At 24.8% G+C, this 25,894-nt stretch overlaps 1 protein-coding gene across 2 annotated transcripts; it reads left to right on the top strand.

Moving 5' to 3' along the window:
* The first annotated feature begins 127 nt into the window (after nucleotides 1-127).
* LOC147811820 (uncharacterized) lies at nucleotides 128-23,902 on the top strand. Of its 2 annotated transcripts, none has more exons than XM_087161447.1 (3): nucleotides 128-264; nucleotides 14,265-14,424; nucleotides 19,792-23,902. In XM_087161447.1, exons 2-3 carry the CDS (start codon nucleotides 14,289-14,291, stop codon nucleotides 20,130-20,132), a joined length of 477 nt encoding a protein of 158 aa, XP_087017573.1. In that variant the 5' UTR covers nucleotides 128-264; nucleotides 14,265-14,288; the 3' UTR covers nucleotides 20,133-23,902. The 2 variants fall into 2 exon arrangements, with proteins under 2 accessions (XP_087017573.1, XP_087017574.1); XM_087161448.1 differs by lacking the exon at nucleotides 128-264 and adding an exon at nucleotides 11,783-13,101.
* Nucleotides 23,903-25,894: the final 1,992 nt, after the last annotated feature.

Raw genomic sequence — 25,894 nt, 5'->3', positions numbered from 1 at the left:
CAATCATCAAAATCAACATCAATCATTAGGTAAATGATAAAATTGGAAGTTGAGATGTAATTTAGCTGACGATCTACGCCGCAAGACTTTTAAGGTAGCAGCCAATCGTAATTCGAGTTTTTTTTTCCATTGTCAAATATTATTTTTTTATCTCATTATATTTTCTTTGTTTAAATCAATTATCAATATCAATGGATCATAAATGATTGAAATGACTTAAAAAGAAAATTAAGAGCATGTGGAGATGCAAAATGGAATCAAATAGTAAACAATTGGACAAATAATAAATAAATAAGAATGTCTTTAGCCAATAAATGTTATCTATTCGTTGATCCATTAAAATTTAGAATTGGAAAATTAAAATTCATTTAGGAGCTATATTAATCACTTCATTCTTTATTTATATTTCGGGAAACAATAGAATATTTATGTATATTCCATTGATTTCTGCAAGGATGGGCATCTTGCTTGCTAGCTTCTGTAGCATCTGATCATAAAATTTTCAAAACAGATCTCCTGCAGCTTATTCTTTGTTCCTTGATATCATCACTCGTATTATATAATAATAATAATTGACTGTTAAATATAATTAGAATTTTTTATCGCAAATTGTGTTTACGATAATGTTCTGACTTAAAATTAATCTACTTAACTATTTTTAATGGGATGATTATCATAACTACGGCAAGGCCAAGTGCCGCCAATTTTTTGGCGACCTATTTAGATAGGTCGCCAAGGGGTAGGAGGAAAAAGAGAAACCCGATCATGACATCACGAAGGAAAGGGGGAAGATGGGGGAAAAAAAAGGCGCTCTCTAAGAGGAGAGGACCAAAAAAGAACGGTGTTACCGTCGTGATATCAGGAACGGGGAGGAAATTGAAATAACAGGTACAGAAGATAGAAAAAAAATCGCATGCAAAATGTTAACATAGTTCAAGAGTGAAAAATCTGGGTTTTAAAGAAACAAGGATAACGAAATAGAAAATCAAAGATAAACATAAATAAACACTTACTTATGGAAACTCTATTCAAGTAGGCTAATCCATTTTAAAATTGTTAAGCTTTAACTGCTAATTCTAAATGGAAAGTTTGGCAAACGTAATAATTTTTATATTTATTGCATATTAAATACTATGCTTTTCAGGTAACGTTCTTAATAAAACAAAACTATTTTTTTAAAAAATAGTTAATTGAATTGAACTTTCCCTCAGAAATTTCTAATTAAATTTCAATTTATGGTTATCGATTTCTAAAACATAAGTTTTAAGCAAAATCATACTAACTTTAAATTTATATTTACTTTTTTAAAGAATTATATTAAATTATAATTATTAAAACTTAATACATAATACTCTTTCATCCAATATTTAAACATTATAATACTCTATACAATTTTGATCTTATTTAAACAAATTAAGCAAAGTAAATGGTGTTTTTTTTTTTAAACATAAATTTTAAGCAAAATCATACTAACTTCATATTTACTATTAAAATTTACATTTACTTTTTTAAAGAAACAATAATTAGTAAAAACTAAAGATGCATTACGTCTAAATTATTCACTATAAAATTTTTAAAATACAGGGAAAGAAGCTTACTTCATTTACGAATAAACATCGAGTCGAAAGAGAAGGGGGGGAAATAAACAGTAATTTTTTAATAGCAAATCTTAAATTAACAAAAAAAGGAGTTTGAAATTAAAAAATAAAATTATATTTATTGCGAATTAGACAATTTCAATAAATTATTAATTCAAATAAGAACTCTTACAAAAAACAGTTTGCGTAACTTTCCACACGGCCATATTGATAGAAAGAAAAAAGAAGTGCGCGCTTTTCTATCGAACCAATCAAAACGGCTTGTTCGGCGGGAAACTTGCCAAAGCGTCGGGTGATCTTTTTCTTAGAAAGCATTCCTCCCACAGCTGCACTGGGGGAAAAATTCATCAAGGTCAAAGTTCATCTTCTAGAAAAGACCGCTCTCTTCCTATTCAACTGAGCAATCAGAAATTATCACACCCCCTTCAATGGGACTTAGAGGAAATTTATTACCATTGCAATACTGAAGTTATGCTTTCATGACTGAAAAAATATTCCTTATAAACTAAATTTTTTATAACTTAAATTATTTCGTAATAGTAACTTCCATCAATAATTAGGGTGAATAAAATTCAAAATAAATTACATTTTTTTATAATAAGAACATTCCATCAAGTAAAAAAGTATGTATTACGACAGCGATTCCCAAATTTTTTTCGATTATGAAACCCTAAATGATCCAACTTTTTTCGACGGAACTCCGATTTTGTATAATTTTGTTTGATAATTTTACGCATGTAACAATTTAAAACGCCTTATGTAAACATTTAATGCATTGATATCCACGAACTAATTTTCAGAGACACTAAATAGTTTAAAAATTATTGAACTCTTAATAATTAACATTGCAACATATTTTTCGCTCAAATAATTTCTCGGTATTAACTTCTGTTTCGAATTCTATAAATAACACTTATAGTCTTCAATTAATTATTAAAAAGAAGTTTTATCTAGTGTCAATAGAAAAGGTTTAATGGGTTCAATCATTAATCTTTTTTTTCATGGTTTTTCAGAAATCTAGATTCTGATATTTTATTAATACTTCAGCCTCGGGTGGGGGGGGGGGATGCCAGGAAGGAACTGCCATGTAATAAATCAATTATATGCATTTCCCTTCAATAAAATTGACCCAACCTAATATTTATTTCTGAGTTCAAAAATTGATCTCAGAAATAAATATTGGGTAGGGTCAATAAGGTTCATATAATAAACTAGTTTTAAAGTCCTGCTTTCACGAATTCGCCTCTCCCCTTCTATGACTTCTCATTTATTAATTCCATATAGCTACGACCTTAAAGGTTTTTATCAAAAAAGATGGAAATAGTGCACTTAATCGTCGTTGAAGATTGATATAGTTGCTTACCAATCTGCAGTGGACGTTAACCCATTTTTATTACATATTAACTGAAACTGAAAAATAAAATTAAAAGAATTTCTTTTTTATTATTCACTTTCGAATAAGGTTTCTTAGTTTAAGAAATTTTAAATTGTTACTTTTATACATGTAATATAAAAGAAATAAATGATAAAAAGTCATTAAGAGTGGTGAAATACGATTCCTCTAAATTTTTCTCATCAATCCCACAATTTCAATTGAAAAATTCTGATGTCGGTGAAAATCTTCTTGTTTTTCGCATTTGATAAGTTATTTATTTTCTGGTTGTCTTTCTTTGAAGATTGAAGTCTTTCGAATTTTCTATTTTGAAGAATTCGAATAATAAAATTAATAATACAGAAAGTTACTTTAAGATTGAGAAGAAGGACGCATCCATAAAATAATATTAAAAAAAAATTAATTTTTGACATAATAAACTTATTTCGAGAAATTTTATTATTCGTGCTTACATAAAACTGAAGCATAACGGAATAAAATTATCTATTGGTAACGATGCAATATGTTTAATTTCTCTCCGGTTGAGTTCCCTTACCGTCAGGCTAACAATGGACGGTTTTTCTCTTCTCCCACGAATAAGCGTTAGGTTTAACTACAAAATTCTTCACGAAATCGAATTTGGTCGACTTGATAAGGTTGCTGGGCTTAACTTAGGAATCCTCTTATCTTCTAGGTGTAGTTGAAAATTACAAGGTTTAACATTAACAGCTGCAAATGCCTTAGGTAGCTCCCATCGTCCATAAGTTACGTCAGTAGTTTATAGATATATACACCTAGATTTTTTTTTTTTCTGTTTAGTTTTGAATAACTGGACCCAGCCAAATTTTAGGACCCGCTACGTATTATTAGCATTTAATTATTATCATAATATTAGCCTAATTATTAGCATTTATTTATGATGTGCTTAAACTTCAGATGTAGCCAATAATTCCAAAACTCTTTGTTTTTCCAAAATGAAAAATACTGAAGCTGAATAGATTTTCCCGAATCGACAAATTGTTTGGTTATTTGCGGAACAGATCAAAATACCGTATTTTTTATTGTTTTCAAATCAGTAAATAATTCTTTTCTTAGCAAGTCGACTCCAGAAGTTGATTTTCTTAGATAAAAATATTTAAATAGTTTTCATTACATCCTGCTTCACTTGTAATCTTTATTATTTTTATTTTGTCACACTTTATTAACGTCATTTTTCGATCAACGTATCTACACGCACTGAAAGATAGCCTATTTCGAAACTTCTGTTTTTACGATATTAAACTATACATTTATGATTTAAATTAATCTTAGCAAGTGTTATTTTTATAACCATAAGTTTAATGACTACAATGAAGATTTATAACATAATTTACCCAATTGTAAAAATATAAAATTCTGTATATTGTATATACCGGTATATAAGTCGACCCGCTATATTTTTGATTGCGCGCTTGTAATTTTTGGTATGTCAGGTGTATGTATAAGTTGACTGCTGAAAGAACCAAATATGAAAATTTTTAAAACGAAAAAACATGAAAAAAAATTATTAAGTCAATAAAGACTATTAAGTCTAGAAAAAAAAAACTATTTAGTCTAGTATCTGCAAAATTTTCTTTAGTTAAAAATATTCCACATTGTACTCACTCGCATTTATGTTACATAAAATGCTTTGTAATTATTGTAAAATCTAATAAAAAATGTGAAATTTCGAATTCTTTTGATGAGGGTGGAGAAAATTCTGTGTGGAACTCAGTAGTTTAAATTTGAAGCTTTATGGTATTTTTTTAAAAGTTTTTCATTGTGTTATATTTTTTGAAATAACTTCTCTTATTTAAATTTTTCTATCTGAAAGTAATTTAAAGTACGGTTTTTGAAGGAAAAAAAAACTTTGTAAGTAAAATTTATTGCAAGCATATTAAGAATAGTGTTGTAAAGGGCAAATTGATACAGAGTTATTCATATCTGTCTCATTGAGTGAAATGCATGGATATTTCGTGATCAACGAATGTCCGACTTTATTACTGGTGCATAAGTGCCTGATTTACGTCAAATTTTGAAGGTATGAAAAGCCTTATTTCTTTTATTATTATTTCTAACTCTTTGTTTTATTATATTTTATTCTTATTTCTTTTATCATTATTTCTTCTATTATTTATATTTTTTCAACCTTATTTTTATTATTATTATTTCCACCATACAACTAAGAATTTTCTATTAAATGATTATTATTAAATTTTATATTAAATGAAACTCCTACAATGTCAGATATTAGATTATTCAAGATTTCAAGGTACTTCTGCCATGGGGATTTATGCACCTTGAACTCATCCTCGACATAAGAAAAAAAAATTGCGCCAGAAACATACAAAATAAAACGCCTTTAAAAAACAAACAAAAAAACTGGAAAAAATAAATGAGTGATAGCTAAAAATTTTCAAGACTACTGAAAAATGCTTAAATTTATCTTTCATTCGTAAATTCGATTCTTGAGTTATTTTCTCCACCAATATATATTTCCTTTAAATTAAATATTTTCTAATTGCTTAAAATATCTAGTTTTATCTCACATTTGCGACCACTTTGAAAAATTTTCCAGATCGTGGGAACCCTGCAGCAAGTAAAATAAAATTTTATGCGTTTTTTTCAACTTTTTAATTTTTTAACTTTAAGCAACTTTAAAATAGTTATCGACTAACATAAAGGAAATGAGAGATAAATGTGCGAAAGATTTTAATAATAAAAAAAATTGGGAAAAAATGCTATTACAGTTGACCGTCTTAATAGAGTATACTACAAATAAATTTCTTAGTATAAAAAAGTCTATTTTTTTATCAATTATATTTTTTAGATATTTTAACTCTTCTTTCTTCTCAATATAAAGTTTATTCTATTAATAATTTATGCTTTTTCCAAAAATAAAATTAAAAAACCCATGTAGGAATTTTTAATACATTTTTTTACAATTAATCGTTTTATATATTTAGTTTATCTTTAAAACAGTTTTTCATATTTTTCGAACCATAGTTGTAGAGTTGGTAGTTGAAATTTTCGACTCCAAATTTTTCAGAAAGCCAATCACACCTATAATACATTGAAACTTTCATTTAATCTTAGATTCAAGACATGCATTTGTAAAAAATATTAATGCACAATCACGCATAACAAATAAATGTCTTAACCCAAGCTGATTCTTTAATAAATATTGAAGGAAACTAACCATGATACATTAAATTTAATTTTTACCTTTAGAACTTAGCTTAATAAATTTGACTTAGGAATTTTATGAGCTGAAGGATACCTTATTTGTTAAATATTCAATAAAGTGATTTATAAATATGTATTATTTGCTATAAAAATTGTTGCAATGTTAACATGGATTGACATAAAATCATAATTATAAATACATTTTTAATTATAAAAGTGTATTAGGATGTAATTATTTAAAAAGTAAGTAATTTTACAAAAAAAAATATGTTTAATTATGCGTCAATGATATGAACCTATCAATCTAAAAGATATTCGTTAACTTTATTATTTGTAATGTATTTATGCTTTTAGAAATAATTACAGCTCCATAGACAATATTAATTTTAAAATAATCCAAATCAGGAATTAAAGTTTGTAAAAATACGAAATAGTTTTGAAAGATCGCCTTGAAGGTGAAAATAGAATGAATTACACAAAGAATAATTAAAGTAACAGAAACATTTCGTTCCTCTTTACAATTTTCTTTCTATTTAAGTTCCCTCCCCCCCTTTTTTTTTATCTCAATGGTGATTTATATTTTCGCAATTAATATTATTTATTTTCATTTAATCATAACGTTTTGCCGTTTCCAGAAAATCAATAGCTAGATTGTCCCTCAGTCTCAATAGCTTTATGTGTACTTTTTTAATATTTTAGTAAAAAAAAAAAAAAAAATAGGCTCAAAAACGTTTAAAGATTATAAATTAATTTTGCAATAAGTAATAATTTAAACGATTGTAGTAAGATTAATAAAAGTAATATTTCTATCCTCATGATTATAAACATTTGTCTAAATCATTTTCATAATCGGAGTTGGGCTAATTTTTTTACAATTCCGATTTATAGACATGATTATTTTGAATGCAGAATTTATTGAAAAGTTAGGAAAAGGTTAGTTAGTTTATTATTTTTAGTTGAGTCAGATTACAAATTCTCTCTACGACCCAGCTCTTATTTGATTTTTGTATTTATAAATTTTAAGAAAAGCTTTTTATTTTTTTAATTTTTGCAACTAATTTTGCTCGATTTGAAGATTTAATTGATTACACCAATTAAATATTTTTCCTTAAACAAATTTCAACAAACTATACTGCGGTCTGTAAGATATTAATAAATGTAACTAAATAAATATACAAAAAAAAAAAGATTATTTTGAAGATTTTAAATTTTTTTTTTCTTTCCAATTGTCATGTTTCCAAAGAATCACCCATAACTGTCTAATATTAACATTTCAAGTTACTTATGCTTACATATAAATCAAATGCCTTTAGTCTGAATCTATTATCTGCAACTGGATCGCAATATTATTAGGCTTGCTTAATTTTTAGTGGGATGATAAGTGGTTATGAAGAAAGTTTGAAATAAAAAATTTATGATAGAATTTTTAAATAAAAATGAAAGCTTAATGCAAGCATTACTTTTTATAAGCATTTATGGAGAAAAAAAATTTGCTAAATCTATGTAAATTATAGGAAATTTTGCCATTTATAATGGACATTTTAAAGGAATTAATAAATATATTGTAAGAAATGGTGTATTATATTTATATAGTATTTGACTATTTCGAAACCAAATCTTATCAATGAAGACACAAGAAGGCCTCCCATCCATTAATCATATGGTACTTGGGAACCTAATCCCCGCACCATGACGAAAATGCTACAGCGGATGTTAGCAATAAAACCCTGACCTTGGAATTTATGGTTGTTGGTTGATAATAGATTACTAAAAGTTCAATGTAGATTGTTAAAAATTAAATTTATAATTATTATATAAGATTACAAATGAGATGAGCTAAATTATAATCATTAAGATATATAACCTGAGTTTCATGTCAAAATTACTGATTTAAATAAATTGCAAGTTGCATTTTATTTAATAATAAAAAATACTATTTTCGACTATTCGAATTATTTGTAAGCATAGCATAATTTCTCTTATTGTTTATTATATTTTGCTTAGTTCAAGCCACTCTTTACAAACTATTTAAATTAAACCCCCCTCTCTCTCTCTCTTTCCATTTTTAAATTGAAAATAATACAGAGATGAATGTGCTCCGGAAAAAATCCGGGTTTCCAGATGTTTCGATATCCGCGATCAGGAAATCCACAGTCCAGAAGTTTACAGAAATCATCGATCACATTTATGTATAAAAACTATTGTATATTTTATTTAAAAATATTAGAACTAGAATTTATTCTTGGCATCTCTTTCATTCGTAAATATTTTTTCTGGTAAAATAATAAATGTGATTAGAGATAAAAGTAAACTAAATACATAATTATTAATTTAAATTATACTGCATATAATTTATGTAGACTTTCACGTTGTGAAAATATCAATGATTTAAATTTATAAAGATATTAATTTTTTGAAATGCGTCATTAATGATTTTCTCAGGAAATTTTCAGGACTTTTTAATTGGGCTCACAATCACCCCTGATAATAAGAATAGGGGTGGAAAATAAGACACTACTCGTAAGTGGAATAAAACAAAATTTTTTATTTGTCATGCTGCTCGAGAATATTTCAATTAAGAAGTTAAAAAATTCTGTAGAAAATTAGCAATTAGTTGTGGTGCAGCTACATTTTCTTACAACTCTTAAATCAAGAAATTGATCCTCTTTTGTATTCTTAGCAATTGCAATCGAAAATCTTTTGTTATAAATAATGTTGCTTGCTAGTTGAAGGCATCACATATGATTGTGATTTTTGGAACTTACAATAACACTGTATGGCTAGATTAAAACAAGAGAAAAACAAGCTTAATTTCCTGATACACAATTAATTAAATAATTTTTTTATACATATTAAATTGGATTTTTACTTACTATATTGTATATTTAATAAGATAGCTTATCCATACATTTTTAATGTTTATTAACACATCATTGTTCATTTTAATTGAAAGTTTATAACAGCAAAGATATATTTCATTAATAAAAACTAGTAGGACAAAATATTACTCGTACTAAGATGCAGTTTCCGTGTTTTGAGAGGCACATGTAAGATATGCAATTTAATCACTGCAGGTGCAAATAATTTAATACACGATTTAAAACGCAAAATCATACTCCTTTTTCTTACTAAACATTCCCTCAGATTTTTGACTTTATAGCTTGAGACGAATAACAAAACATTTCTAACAGTGTTATTGATAAAGATGTTGAGCCATAAATACTAAATAAAAAGACTCATTCTTGTATTGATATCTTTGTTAATGAATATATTCGGACTTCTCTTTTTGAATTAAAATTTGCCTGGTTTTTGGGAAAGTACTGCACAATTTTCTCAGATTTTTTTGTCCACTCTTTTTGGAAAGCTTATTACGTGTAAAATAATAAATTATATTGATTTTTGAAAAGGGCTGTTTTAAAAATACAAGCTACAGTGGATACGCAATGCATGCGAATCTTCTTCTTCAGGAGCGCAACAGCCCTTCATGCATGCGAATCGTCAGACATAATTTCCATCCTAGAGCCTTTGATACATCAGATACTGCTCAAGCAATTTTCAGTTTGCTTCTATGTAATAAAATAATAATAAATTCGAACTCATTGAACTTCATAGCTTCGAATATGGAAAAATCATTTTAACACATTATTTTACCCAATATAAGATTTCTAAAAATGCAGAAAAGGAAAAGTTACGTTAAAAATACACCAGGGAATAGAAATCTTAAATACATATTTAATATCATAATAAACAAATATCTAAGAAATGGGTAAATAAAAAATGCTTTATAAAAATAAATAAACTTACCTTCCTCTCTCCTTTGTCATTGTCTAAAAATGGGAAAAAAAACTGCTTCTCCCCCCTCTCTATTATAAAATAGCGGCTGACTATGAAGATTTTATTTATTTATTTATTTTAACGAAAAAAAAAACATCTTAAAATTTCCTTTAAAGAAATGTGAGGTCAAGAGGAATTTAAAAGAAGTTACACAAGTGAATGAAATGTTTCTTATGAAACTCGTCTCTTAAAGAAAAGATTAATATGTCATTAAATATTATTGTTTGAAGTTTTTGATTATTGGAATATGTCTCACAAAAGTGGGATACTAATTTATTTTATTTTGTTAAAAAATCTTTAATGTTGCGAGATGTTTAAAATATGATTTTTAACATTATTGGAAAGAAAGCTCATTCGTTTTTACGGGACGTGGTGTAACGCATGATACTCGTCGCCTCTAACATATGATCTTATGAAAATGAAAAAAAAAAATTTGAGATAGTAATAATTTCTGTTATATATGTCAGGAACAATGATAATTACCATATTAGCGACTTGGTTACATTTAAAACGAAACATAGAACTCAATGCGTTTTTTTATTTCTATTTATTTATTTATTTTAAATATTGCGACAGTTTCAGAATTGAAAATATTCATTAAAAGATTAGGGGAATTTTTTGCAAATTTTCATAAGATCATGTGTTAGAATTATCATAAAATCATGTGTTTTGTGCTTTTATAAGATTATGTAACACAAATATAAAAACACAAAATTCTCTTTGCAATATTTAGTAATAATTTTAATTAAATCTTTCAATTTTAGTTCTAATCTTAAATTCTAAGCTGGAATTTAATTTTAAAATTTTAAGACTGTGAAGAGCATTGACCTGATGTCGTATTCTGATGCATTGATTGTACTGACTTGTTTGGAGTTCTCTCAGAAATGTTTTTTATTTTCAATTTCTCAGTAAAAAAAAAAATAATAATTAAATAGATAAATGAAATATTTTTTTTACTGATTTGATTTAAATTTTAACAAAATCTTCTAATCGCGTTTAAAGTTATAGTTTTTTTTAAATTAAACTCCAAATTTATAATTGAAATACGTGCAATGGAAACTAGTATTATACTTGCGAGCAACTTTTTTTCAAGTTTAAGTGTTGTTTATTATGATGAAAGTTGACATTGTACTTTTCTCTATAAATCAACTACAGATATTTTTTAAGATGCAAGCAATCATGATGGATAAAACAAATCAATTAGGTTAAAAATAGCATAAATGCTAAAGAACAAATAAAAGCAGCAAAAGTTCTCTTAGAGCCCTAAAATGTAAATTATATTTTACTTTTATATATACTAAAGTGCAGGTTGGTATAATCAAACTGAAGAAACAAAGAAACACTGTATTGACTTATGTAAAGACACTGTAACTAATTTTATAATACATATTTATTTAAGTTTTTAAAACTATATACAAAAATATCTGAAATATATTTCTTATTAACAAAATAGTTCACTGTTGCCTTCTAAGGATAAATTATTTTAAATGTATAATTTGCTTTTGTAGATCCATTTACTAGGATATTCCCCAATTAATTATTTTTTATGTAAAAATATTGATTTATCTGTGAAGATTTTCTTATTATTTATTTTGAATCTACCAATCCTTTTTTTCTTATACTATTATATAATATCTTATTTAGTAATGTTATAAGAAATTGCTCTCTTTTTTAGTCGTATAATTATGAAATAAGACTTGGTTCTTGTACTTTATCACTTTCAAAATTGCATTTGAATAAGACAATGTTAAAGTAAAGTTACTGCGTATGATAATGAAATATATATAAATATTTTCTAAAAACTTTTATAACTTTTGAAACTGCAAACAAATGAATAAAATAATAAGGTTAAAGTAAAGCACTTTAAATGTATTAATTGCTTTCTCAGGTCTATTCCTTGAGATCTATTTTAATTTATTATTTGCGTAAAAGTATCGATTCCTTTGTGAATAATTTCTTATATATATTTCCAATTGAAAATTATCATCTTTTTCTGATTAAATGTTTAATTTGACGAAAAACGATTTAATAAAATATCATATATCTGAAAAAGCAAACAAGCGAGGCAAAATTTTTTTTGAATGTATAAAGTGCTTCCCTAACTCATTTCTCAAATCTATCATAGTTCATTATTAGCGTAATATTCATTGAATTTAGCGTATTCATTGAATCATAGCGTATTTCATTGTGAAGAATTTTTAGTATGCATTTGGAATAAGAAAATTTAATCTATTCTTTTCGTCCTAATTACGCATCTGAAATGGTGAATTTAGCGATAAAGGCAATAAGTAATGTATTGCAATAAAAATACCTTATAAAATTTCGTTACATTTGAAATTGCAAACTTTTAAGGTAATTGCCATAAGATCTTCATCCTAATTAAAAAATAATAAAAATAAGGTTAAAGTAAAACATTTAAATGTCTAAGCTTTCTTAGAAACGTTTTCCTCAGATCCATCTTAAATGTATTTTGTATTGAAAATGCATAGTTCATTTAAATCTTCATCCTATTGAAAAATGAATAAAATGTTTAAATCAAATATGAATTATATTTCAGAAACAAAGAAAAGAAACTGTGGTGCATTATAAGACTTTTTAAAATTATTATTCAAATGTAATCTCATTAATTTTGAGTCAAACAGATTTTTTTTTAAAAAGAATAAAAGGATTAATAACTTTAGATTAGACGTTTGCAAAACGTGTATTTTATTTTCAGGAACTGACACCGTGAGTACGTTATTCAAGAACTAATATTTTGTACACGTTATTTAAGAACAAGAAATCGGAACCGGTTACTTAATAACTGATATATCTTAACCGATAAGTTCTAAGGAGTAGTCAGGGAATTTGAGCCAATGAGAAGGAAGAGGCGTAAACGTCATGATCCGAGGAAAACTGGTTCCCTCCGCCAGAAACGTTATCTTCCTTCCTCGGCGACTCTTCGCCAACTTGCCGTAGTTATGATAATATCCCCTTTTTAATGTTTATCATAATGTTAATTTCAGTATTAACGTATGCTGTATTTATTGATTTGTTTATTTGGATGAATTTAATATAGTTACTATAATTCATTTGATTTCAATAAAGTTTCAAGTAAATCCGATATTTAAATAATACGTTGTAAATAAACTTAACTTAATAATATAGCTTTATTTAGTATTTAAGACATTTTATGCAAATTGCTTCTCTTTGATTTGTTTTCAACCTAAATTGATAAAAAAATATATATATGTATGTGTATATATTTATATAAATCCAAATTGTGAAGTTAAATAGTGATTCATTTGTAAAAGAATATGTAGAAAAGGGAGTATATTTATATTTTAATTTATGCATGAAGCACATTAAGTTATACAATAATAAAATGTTTTTTTTTCAATGCAAATTATATTTTATTGGAACAACCCTGTATTGGTAATTTAATTCTTAACTAATTATAAAATACATTTTTGGATTTAAAAAGAAATCTAAATGGTAAAAGAGTGTATTTTAATTTATATTTGAAACACATTAAGTTATACAATTATAAAATGTTTGATTCAATACAATTTTGCCATTTATATTTTATTAAAACAACCCTACATTGGTAAATTAACAGTTAATTAACTATGAAATACATTTTTGTATCTTTAAAAGAATCAAACTGGTTAAAGTTAAAGTAGTTTATTATTAATTGTGAAGTTTAATATTTATTCATAAGCAAAATAATATAGAGAAATAGCATATTTATATTTTAATTTATATTTCAAAATATAAATTAATTTATAATTAAAATAGTATATTTATACTTTAATTAATGTTTGAAACACATCAAGTTGTATGACTATAAAATGTTTGATTCAATGCAATTTATATTTATTTTATTTTAAAAAAAAACTGTATTGGTAATGCAATTTTTCAATTAATTTCAAAATAAAAAAATACTGTATTAATAATTTATCATATATAACAATAAAATATATTGAAAATGTAAATAAGTTTATTATTGATTGTAAAGTTTAATACTAATTCATTTACAAAAAAATATATAAAAAGCATTATATATTACATGTATTAAACATAAGTTATGCAATTTTAAAATGTTCTCCTCAATGCAATTTTTTATTTTATATTAAAAATTCATGTATTATTAGTTTTGGAAATGAATTACAATAAGATAAATTTTAGATTGTTAAAAAACAGATCTAAATAGTTTAAGACATTTGCTTGTTCATTGATATAATTTTAGACTAATGGCACCACTGTTATATTTTCAGATAAACATATTAGGTTGAAAGCTGATGTTGATAATTATTCCATTCAAGAGCATTTATAAGAATCGCTCTTTGGGAGCCTATGTCTTGACCATAAAGAAATATGTTATTCTCAGTGATGTGACAAAAATTCTTTCATTTTTGTTATCAAAGTTCATGATTGGTATTAATTGATTTATTTAGTTAAATTCTTTTACAAAAATATCATTTTTTTAAAAATTTATTTAATTATTTCTTATCAAAAATCCTGTAGATCCATTAATTATTAAAAAAAGAATTCTGCCTTTTAGGAATTTTTAATACTACTTATTGAAGTAAGTAACATTTAAAATGAAAAGTTAATTTTAAAATTTAAATTTGTTAAAAAAATTTGATGTCCCAGATCATGATTTATTTATAATAATATATTATTTTTGAAACTTGATCTTTTTTCATTGCAAATTTTATTAAATTTCTATTTAATTTCAATGTGTTACATGCAATTATATATTTACTTGATTATTATATTTTTAATTGCTTCAAACAATAAATGTATACAAGTTCTCTATATAAATATGCTCAATCATTTACTGTAATTTCATTTTAATATTTCTCTCTTCTATTTACAGAAATAAATAGATTTCAGTATTTTTCTTTTTTTTTTTTTTAAGGTTTCAATTACTTTATCTAACTGATTAATATTTTTAGCATTAATTTTAACTTTGAAAAGTTGTATATGTCCATTTCTATATCATTTCAGTTTTATTAACAACAAAAATGTTTTTGTTTACTTATATTACCTAAGTTCTGTTCATGTTTGCGCTACATATTGAAAAATGAGTAAAAATTGTGCTTTTGGTCTTGGTTATGTCTAATTTTATCAGACTAACTAAATCTGACACATTTTTTTGAGCAAAAAAAGTTTTAAAAAATTTTTGTTAGAATTTTCTTTAGATAGTTATTTTAGTAATAATTTAATATATATGTTTTTTACTTTGATTAATTGGTAACTTATGTAATAATTCTATCAGCTTGTGTACTGAAATTTTAAAATTACCTCTATTAAATATACTCATTGTATAGAAAAAAATAGAAGTTTCTATAAATAGCTTTTGGTGATGATGTTCATTATATACAGTTTATTACTAATTTTTTTGTCAATCTAGTTTATTGTGGACTTAAGAATTTCTTAGATGTTTATCATCATTTCTTAAAAATGTGAGTTAATGTTAACATTGAAAAACTCCTATATTTTGAGCATTTGCAGTATAAACACTTAAATTTTTAAACATTGCTATTTTTCCTAATTGCTTTTAAATTAATTCTTTTGTACTTTAAAAAATCTGATTAATTAATTAATGTTTTTTGTAAAAACATCTTTCAAACTATTTTATTACTGATTCTTTTTGTATTTTTAATTATTATGTATTTTGTATGTAATGTAGAAATTTTTTGTTGCAAAAAGAAAGAAGAACTATAACATTTAAAACATTGCCATTTTTAAATTTTTTTTCAAATTATTAATTATCTTGTACTTTTTAAATTAATAATTGCTAATTATTTTTGTATTTTTAAAATCTAATCTATTTCTCAACTTCTTCATATCTAGAGTATCCAAAAAATATTTTTATATTTCTGTAAGAATCATTACCTTACTTTAATCTATTCTTATTTATTGTAATATTCTTTTAGAATCAAAGAATCATAATGTTTCATTATAATTTACTGTTGTTTAATAGTAAATATGTTTTTTATTCCCTTGTACTTTTTAAATCTATTTTGATACAGATGCCTTTCTTATTTTTAAAATCATATTTATTACACTATATTTTTATTTTAATTAAAATGACTACCCAAAAAGTTTATTGTATTTAAGCACTATTGTCTTATAATTTATTATGTTCTTTTAATGATTTTTTGTAAGTTTTTTGTTCAGAATTATGAATTATTTTATAACTTTTAATTTTCAATTTTATTTCTGTTTCATGTCTTAAAATTTCAATTTATTTCCAGTGTTTCATTAATTAGAGTACTGCTACATTTTAGTGAAAATTATCGTCTTACTTATATTGCTTTTGTCCTTTGTAATCAATTCTTTTCTCTGCAATCAAATATTTTCACTTAAAATTATTTGTTTTCTTTAAAATTGTTTATTACCTATTCCATATATTTATATAATATCTATTTTTTAATATTTCTTTCCTTTCAGTATCTATATCTAAATTTTGTTCTCTTTCTTTGCAGTAAATATTTTGTGCTGTTATCTAAAAAAATATTTTTTGACTATTATAATGTCTAAAGTAATATGAATTTTTTACTTAATAAATTTCTTATTATTCTTTTGTATACTTTTAAAATCAGTTATTGTAGTTTTATTGTTAGTTAATTCATACTTTTTAAAAATATTATAATTTTGATTCTCTTTGTATATTTTTAAATTCCAATTTATTGCTTAATTTTTTTATTTGTCAAATTATTTTTATTATCTAATGTGTAAGCATAAAAGTTTCATGTATATACAAGAACTACTGCATTTATTAACTTTTTATTTTTCTTCTTTCATGTTTTGAATTGAAATTTCTTCATAATATTTTTTTCAAGCTTAAAAAAATACCTTATATTTGAGTAAAAACTATTGCCTTACTTCTAATGCATTACAGCTTAGGCAATCCCAATAAATTCATTATAATGAGATTATCTTTGTATCTAAGAAATTATTTCAATTTTTAAAAATGTCACATTGCTGTTTTTAAATGCCTTTAAATGTAACATAATTTTTCTTGTATTTTTAAGGTTCAAAAATATATCCTTTATTTATGAAATTTCTATTTCTTACACTTAACTAATTAATTTTATACTTATTTCTTTGCTTTCAGGATTATTTTTTTCTTCTTCAAATTCTTATTTTCTGAATAAATTTAGCTTTTTATTTTTATTAAGTAATTTGATAAATTATTTTTAGATATAGTATTATGTACTATTTTGCAAGTTTTTTTTATATGTTTATGTTTAACAGAAACAGGGATTAAATGTTTTTATGTGTGTGTTGCCTGTTTATTAGATCATTTTATATTGTTAGTTATTAAATTATATCTTTTGAGGTAAACTTTTGCATAAATGGGTCAAACTTAAGTAAAAAAAATAATACAATTAAAATAATTTTTTATGTTGATTAAATATATTGTTAAAATATTTTGGAATAACATAAAAATTAAAGATTACTTTTTATAGAATATAATTTTTTATTTGCTTCTGTAGAAACTAAATGTTTAATTTTATCTTTACAACTAAATTTATGCATATTGTTATATTATGAATAAAGAGAAGCATGTATTGATTAATTGTATATATTTTTTATTACCTCATACTCTTAGTATTTACTATTAGATTCTTAAATCCAGTTGATTAGAATAAACTCTGGAGCTGTTAAAAATTAGATTTTAAATCAATTTACCATGTTTAAAATACATTTTTTATTTTCATTTGCGAGTCTATGAATGGTAATAAAGAAAACTAAAGTACTAATTACAGAAAAGGTCAAAAATTGTTCTAATTAATGCTGCATTCAACAGTTGTGAAATATCACCTTTTCAGCTAGAGAATATCAAATTACCTACAAAAACATGAATTTAATAAACTGTAGGGGAGAGTCGGGTAGTCCCGCCCACTCAAGGAGTATTGCCTATATTTCTGTATAATATTGGGTAATTATCAATATTTTTGTATGTTTCTATTGTTTTACCATCTAATTAAATAATGCAAAAAGAATAAACCAAAAAAAGAATAGTTTAACTTAAAAAAATAGAAATTTAAAAAAACATGTTTTTCAGCTCTTTTCGAAATGTGTCGGATAGCCCCGCCCAGTTACAAAAATTATGTATTTTGACTGTTTTTTCAGGTGTAAATGAAAGTGACCAATGTATTGGCAATAGATAAACCTCATTTATCATTTTTATCACAAAATTATTTTATTTATTACATATTTATATACTTTTAGTGAATTCCATCATTTATTAACAATAATTTAATAACAACAATATTTGTTGTTAAAAATGCATATAACATTTAAATTTGAAGCAATAAAATAATAATCTTTGCAACCGTACATTTACCGACGAAATAAAATTGGGCGTTGATACCCGACATTTATGTGAGCGGGGCTACCCGAAATCCAATTTTTTTGTAAATTTGTAATTACTCGAACAATTTTTCACATATAAACTTCGTTCTTCGTGCAAATTAAACTTAAGACAACATACTTTAATGCTGTATGTATAGAAAAAATTATTGTTTTAGTATTAAAATGAAGTTTAATCGAAACATTCAACCAATTTTTCTTAATTTCATGACTACTGTATTCAACATATTTTCAAAACTATTGTTCACCACGTTAACAGCTGCATAAATACTTGAAACTTTGAAAATAATCTTTTTTTAATATAACAATTAATGCCTGATGGCCCATTGACTTGAAAAAATATTCTATACATATGAAATTTACTGTGGGCGGGGCTACCCGACTCTCCCCTATAAGTTACAATTTACTAAAATACCAAATTTTTCAAGAATTTTATCTATTAGCGTGGGAATATATATGTAAATTAAATTAGACATTATGTTATGTTGGTTGGAGATTTTGTTGGAGAAATTTTTATTCTGGAACAACTTGCAATGTATATTTTAAGAACGCAATGTGTACGCAACTCAAAATGTGCAGTGAAGAAAATGAACACAGCTCAAAATGTATATTTAAGGAAAAGAATGCAGCAAAAATGTGCCTTTTCAATATTCAATCCAAATATAAGAACTAAGCAAGGAATTTCATGCCTACTTTTCTTTACTTATTTGAACACTGAGCATAATCATTGTAGAGCAAATTTTACAGTCACGGATTATTTATATTATAGATGTAACTTTTACAGCATCTTTTCATATTCAAAGCTCATATACAACAAAGTGAGTTTTAAAAATCTAAATTCCTACTATGTAAATTTACCACCACTGTTATAAATTTATAGGGCTGATGGTTAAATAAGTGTTAACTTTTAATATCTTTTTCTTTAAAAAAATATTAAATAGATAAAGAATAAGATTAGTTCTATAACTGAGTGATCATTTATGTAAATAGACGTTATCACATAATGAATTTATTTGGATTCATTAGTTTATTTTTTAAAGACAAAACAATACTAAGAAATGCCAAATGCAATGTCCAATTTTTATAAAAATCCCTTTCAAGCTGAGCACATTTTCTTAAACATGCTTTTTGAACTGTGTTTTGAGTAAAAAGCTGACTGACAGATTGGTAATCTATTAAGTTATTATAGAATTCTTATATTTTACTCTATACCACATTTATGTGTTTTAGGTGATAAAATAATTAAAGTGAAGTAGATCATTCTGAAATATATTATTTTTAAAAGAATTAAGCTATCCTCTTTGAGATCGTTTGTAATGTAAATTAGCTTGATCAAACATGTTTCTTTATTTTAAAAAAAAACCTATATAATTGTATTAAATGTAAAATTTTTAACACTTTATTTAATTTTAGGGCTTCTCAACAGAAATTCATTTCCCATAAACAAACCCAAAGATGGCAGTCCTTTGAATTTTTGCAAAATGTGTTCATACTCCACTGCATACAAAGGAAATCTTAAAACACACATGTTGGTTCATACTGGAGAGAGACGTTACGTCTGCAACATTTGTCATAAATCTTTTAGCTTGAAAGGAAATTTAAAAACTCACATGAGGCTACATTCTGGTGAGCGTCCTTACGAATGTGATATGTGTGATAAGAAGTTCACACAACAATCTGCGCTTGTAAGTCATCAAAAAAGTCATGTGAGATGGAATGAACCACAAACACAAGATTTTGACTATCAACTGTAATTGAAAACAAAAAAAAGTGCACCTTTGAGCATTTCAATAACGTACAAAATTGTTGTAAGAAGACTGCTGATTTTATGTGGCTTAATGCATTCTTTTTGGGAATATCTCTGATCATATTTTCTTTTTTTAAAAAAATTCGGCAAAGAAATAGTGTTTTTTCATTTACTTCTAAAGACTAATTAATAAATTGAAAATAAAATATTTTAAAAAAGTTAAAATAAAATAGGTATTTCAAACAAAATATATTACAAAATAATAATTAGATTATTAATTCTTCAGAGGCATCACTTGCTTTGCCCGCTGTAGCCTAACAAAATTATTTTTCAAAACTCCTTGTACATTTTGAAATATCAAGATTTTTAAAATGGTGTTTATATCTTTGTTTGCTGTTGACCCAAATGACATTGGTTTATGCCCCCTAGATAATTAGAAATCTCAAAAAGTCCTCTGTATTGTTTCAGACATAAATAAAATTTTCTGAATCATCATCAACATAAATTTAGTTAAGTTAAAAACATTTTAAGAAATTTAAAAATGATTGATCATTTATTATACATTTAGATTTATTATACATTTCTACATGTTTGGTAATTCTATGAAAAATTGAGAAATCATTCATTCTTTATGGGAAATAGATATTCTTTTAGTAAGTTTTGAACTGTTTGTTAAAATCAAAACTCTCTGGTACCAATGAGGTCAAATTAAATGGGAAACATTATATAATAAGAGTCATGATTATTATAAAAAATAGTACCAAATACTAAAAGATATAGTTATGATCATTCAAAATGTTTTACTGTTATGTTCTAGTTGTTTTATTGTTTATATTCATAATGTGGTATCAATTAAAATGTTAAACATATAAAAATTTCCAGCACTGTTGCAGAAAGAGGAAACACAGTTTCCACAGAAAAACTAAAAACAGTTCAAACTAATGGGTTTGAGTTATTTCATCATCCAGGCTTATGTTTACTATTTAAAAAGATTTCTTATTGTTACTGCTTATAAATTTAAAAATAACATGCACAGAATTTGTTTGAAAGCTTTTGTCATTTTTAAAGAAGGAAACAAGCCTTAAAGAAAATATGATCAGAACAACATATTACTATAACTTTTATCATTTTCTTTGTCTAGATTTTAGCAGAACGGACTTGGTAATGTAGTGCTGCTTATTTATTAACCCATTGAGTGGCTTTATCTGCATATTGTGTTGCTTAAGCCTGTGAATAATCTATGCAAAAGCTGAATATCAGTGACAAATCATTTACACTCACAGGTTTTTTTATGTTACAGCCACTCAGCGAGTTAGTGAACTGCTTTCCTTTTCAGTCAAGCTTATGTCATATATTCTGGTTAGAAAAGTAATATTCTCATATAAGTAGTATTTTTGTAAAGCTTTTGTGACACCATATAATATTTTGTGCAATGTATTTATTTTCAGAGTAGACGCTGTCTGATTCAGTATCAAATATCAGTATGTAAAATGTTAGCTGTGAGCATTACAAAACAAGGAGAATCTGTAAAGTTTTTCTAGTATGCTATTGGAAATTGGTGTAATTTATTGAGTAAGCTAGTACAGTATTTTAGCAACGCTCAATCTTTCTTTAAATAGGATATAAAATATTGTTACATATTCTATGAAAAATCAAAACATTTTTTGATTTGATTTCGAACATGCATTAAAAGAAACGATAAATAAATTATATGCCAAATGTTTTAATCACAATTTCTATTTCTTCCTTTAAATGTTTGTGATATTTAATATGTTTTATTATAATTTCTAATTATATGGCACAAATCTTTTTTATAAAGAAGTATTAAAAATCTCTTTTTAGACATTTGTATACTTATAAATAAAGACATAAACAATAAATTTATAACAATAGATAAATAAATATTTTCTAATTTTTAATATCTTAGTCATTTTTATTTAAATGTGTTTTAATTCATTTGAATATATTTATTTAATTTGAGTAGATAAAATTTAAAATTGTCTTCCTTATATTAATATGCAATCAAAGTGTGATGAGTTAACTTGATTTATCAGTGCCATTTTAAATTCTTTTTGAATAATCTGTCCAAAATTATTGAGAGCATTTCATATTTAAAAAAATAAAGAGATACCTAGTATATGCTTATTGGCTTCTTTGAAAGGTAGATTCATAGAGTTCTACATAACAAAATTTTAAATGTTAATTTTTTTCTACATGAGTTGAACATGAACATAATCAAACAAAAAATTCACTCCATTTAGGACCATGCTTATCAAACTGATACTTTTTGTCCCATTTCTATGAAGAATATTTATTGAAATATTTTCATATTGAAAAACAATGTGTTTTATCAGTGTTAATATGTATGTTATAAAACCCTGATATTGAAACAAATTTTAAGTACAATATTAGTAGAAGAATATATGCTTTTTTTTTAATTGTAAGTTGTAATTATTATTTATTCTGAAACTCTTAAAAATATTTCTTATGTTTTGCTGTTGTGCAAGCTTAGAAATTAAAGAAAATTCATTATTGGATTTTACATATTGTAGGAAAAAAGAGACCAAGAAATAAAATTCCAATATGAAAATACTAATTATAATAATATTATACCTTATGTAACATTATTAATATTTTAACATTACTGTATGTATAAAAATGAGTACAACCTATAAAAGCGCAAATGATCTAAAAGCAAGCATGATCTAATGGTCTTTGCAAACTTCATTATTTGTGCTTTTGTAGATTGTGTTTTGCTTTTAAATTTTTTTCTTAGAAATATTTAGCCTACTATATTGTGATATAGTAGTTTTTTTAATAATTATGATCTGTTCCCTTAAATTATATGTTTTCTTTGTTAATTTCTTTTTATATACAATTATTATTTATATATCAAGAAACATTATTATTTAACAAAACTTCCCCATTGTGATATTTTTTTTTCTTCAAAATAATTTCAAAATTAATAATGTTTCTTGATTTGACAAATGTATTTGTTAATTTGGGAAAGAAATAATGCATCTAAAAAATTGAGCCAATTTCTTTTTTAAAATTAACAAGACTTAATTACGAAAATGTATTGTATAAATATTCTCAGAACAAGTTAGCTAAAAGGTCAAAATGAGTCTGATGATTTGCATTATGTTGCATTTAATTTATTATTCCTGTAGTTTTCTTTTGTATAAGTTTGTGTCATTGTTAACATTTAACGACTGTTATAACTCATTTTTCTCTTTTCCTATTTGACACCATTTTAGTTCTTGTTTTTACATATTTGTCTTTATTGAATGCATGTTAGTAAAATTAATCTGATTTTCAAATAATTTTTATCTATTTGAAAAGAAAAAAAAAGATATTTTCATCATTGTTATGTATTATTTATAGCTTATTATTCCTGTGTGATAAAAAATACTTCATCAAAAAATTTATTTATTTGAAACAAAAGTCTTTTTGTTGTTTTATTGTGATATTTAATTTTTTTTTTATGTTATCAAAATGGAGCAGCTTTATTGAGTGATATTTACTATGCATTATATGTACATGAAGTTTTAAATTCAAAACTTCTGTATGCTTCTGTGTGTTTAGAAACAAACAAGTAGTTTGCTGTGTCAAAGATATATTATACATATACTATAATCATTTTCTAGTCTGTAGTGTGCAAATCAAAACATAGATATCTTTCATATATGTATATGTGTGTGTGTTAGCATGTATGTACAATTAGCTATTTTAGATGAATTTGTTAGAATTATATCAAATAAAAAGGACAAACATTTTCCTTTGTTTTATTATTGTTTTTATAGAAATTGTCTATTCTTATTCATTTATACTGTGAAATTGAAATGTGGTTTCTCTCTTACTAATTTAGTTATTCAGAAAGCTCAGATACACTGAATATTTGATGATTTAGAACAATAACGTCCTAAATCTGAATTCTAATTGGAAAATTGGAAAGAATTGCCCAAATCAGAAAAAAATTCTTGTCTTTATCCATATTAAACTTTAATTCCATTTGCTGTTTTAGTTATTTTTCTTCATTTCCTTTGACATAAATCATATACCCTTGTATACTTTATTAAAAAAATTACCATGTGTCTCAAAATAATCGGTGATTAAAAAAAAATTATTTAAGAGAAAAGGAAATTTTACTGTTAGCATATCTGTTTTGAAAGTCAGGAATTCCCATCCCAATTTAAAAAATAATTGCTGAGTTCATCAGAAAATGGTGCTGCTGTGAAAATTATGAAATTGTGTTTTCAAATGATCTTTCACTTGTTTCAATAATGTGGTGCAATCTGAGGATAAAGTTATCAGACACTCTAGCATATGTTTTAGTTGGAATGGTCTGACATACTGCTAATATTGTTTTATACTTTTTTCTACTAGCAGGGCTATCTGCTGACAAACTTTGTTTTTAATTTTGAAAACTGTTAATTACATTTATTGATTATCATTAATTAGTTTTGTATAATTTTCAGCCACTTTTTCGGACACCTGGTATATGTCGCAAGCATCAAGACGAGGGTTTTATGTCTGGAACAGACCTGGTGCCTTCAGACTCCTAACATAAATTTAAAGTTTGCGAAACCTATGATTATTTTATTTATACTTGGAATAAAAATTGCAGATATTATTTTGAATTGCCTATTAATAGCTTCGTGCATCTCCTTTACTTATTTATTTAATTTTATTAATTTATCAACACCTAGAATACTAAAATCTTTCTTTATTTTTGATTTTTTTTTGTTTTAACTTGTGTTTTGTAACACATTTAAAAAAAAAAAAGAATATTGGAGGATATGGCATCCAATGTTAATATCACTATATTTTGAATTTTTATCATTGGTATATATAATTGACACCTAAATTCTTTCTCATCTTTTCTTATTTTTTTTAATTTCATCTTGTGTTTTGTAACAACAGACATTTTTTTAAAAAAAGAGAATATTGGAGGGTTATTTATCCAATGTTACCATCACTTTATTTTGAATTTTCCCCTTGGTATATATAATTTAAAATGATTATTTATTTATTTATTTTTTCAGAAAAAAATTGAATTTGTAATTGATATGATAATTCATTTTTTAAAAAACTTATAGATTTAATTGTATGAATGTAAATAAATTAGAAGTGCGAAAGTTGATGTCCGAATAATGTAGGATGGGCTTGGTGAATTTAGTAGTAAAATTATAAGAAAAAATTCTTTGTTGCACTCAGAAGAAAACTAGCCCTGTTCTTCAATAGAAGTTCTACAAAAATGTTTGTTTTCTCGCAATGAGTTATTTCTCAATTATTGCAAGACCTTGTTCAACAATAACTAAGAGTCATTATTATCATTTAAAAAAAATCTGACTACACATTATTAATTAAGAATGCCTGCACAATATTAACCTTTTCCTTGTGGTGCTTAACATGGTGAAACCAGTAATTTTTTACTACCCATAAGCAAAAGGTTATTAAGGAAAGTAATCTTGCAATTTCTAAATTAGACAGTGAAAATTTTTTGGTAGATTATGTTAAAACAAATGAGTTCTATCTCTCATGAGAGCTCCATCATAGCTTTTATGAACATCATTATTCAACTGGTACTATTCAATACACAACTTGTACCTACAATGGAAATTAAGCTGCATTACAAGTGTGTCACATTGACAGTACATCAAAAGATAAAACAAAGAGAATCGAGAAACATGAATACATATTATGATATTTAAAATTGTATACCAGGTTTATTGATATAGTTTTTTAAGAAAAAAAAAATCGATGTAA

The sequence above is a fragment of the Parasteatoda tepidariorum genome, chromosome 4, assembly GCF_982258835.1.
Source record: "Parasteatoda tepidariorum strain Cologne lab strain chromosome 4, Ptep-v5.0, whole genome shotgun sequence".
NCBI classification, from domain to species: Eukaryota; Metazoa; Arthropoda; class Arachnida; order Araneae; family Theridiidae; genus Parasteatoda; species Parasteatoda tepidariorum.
This window is presented reverse-complemented; position numbering and strand designations above follow the sequence as displayed.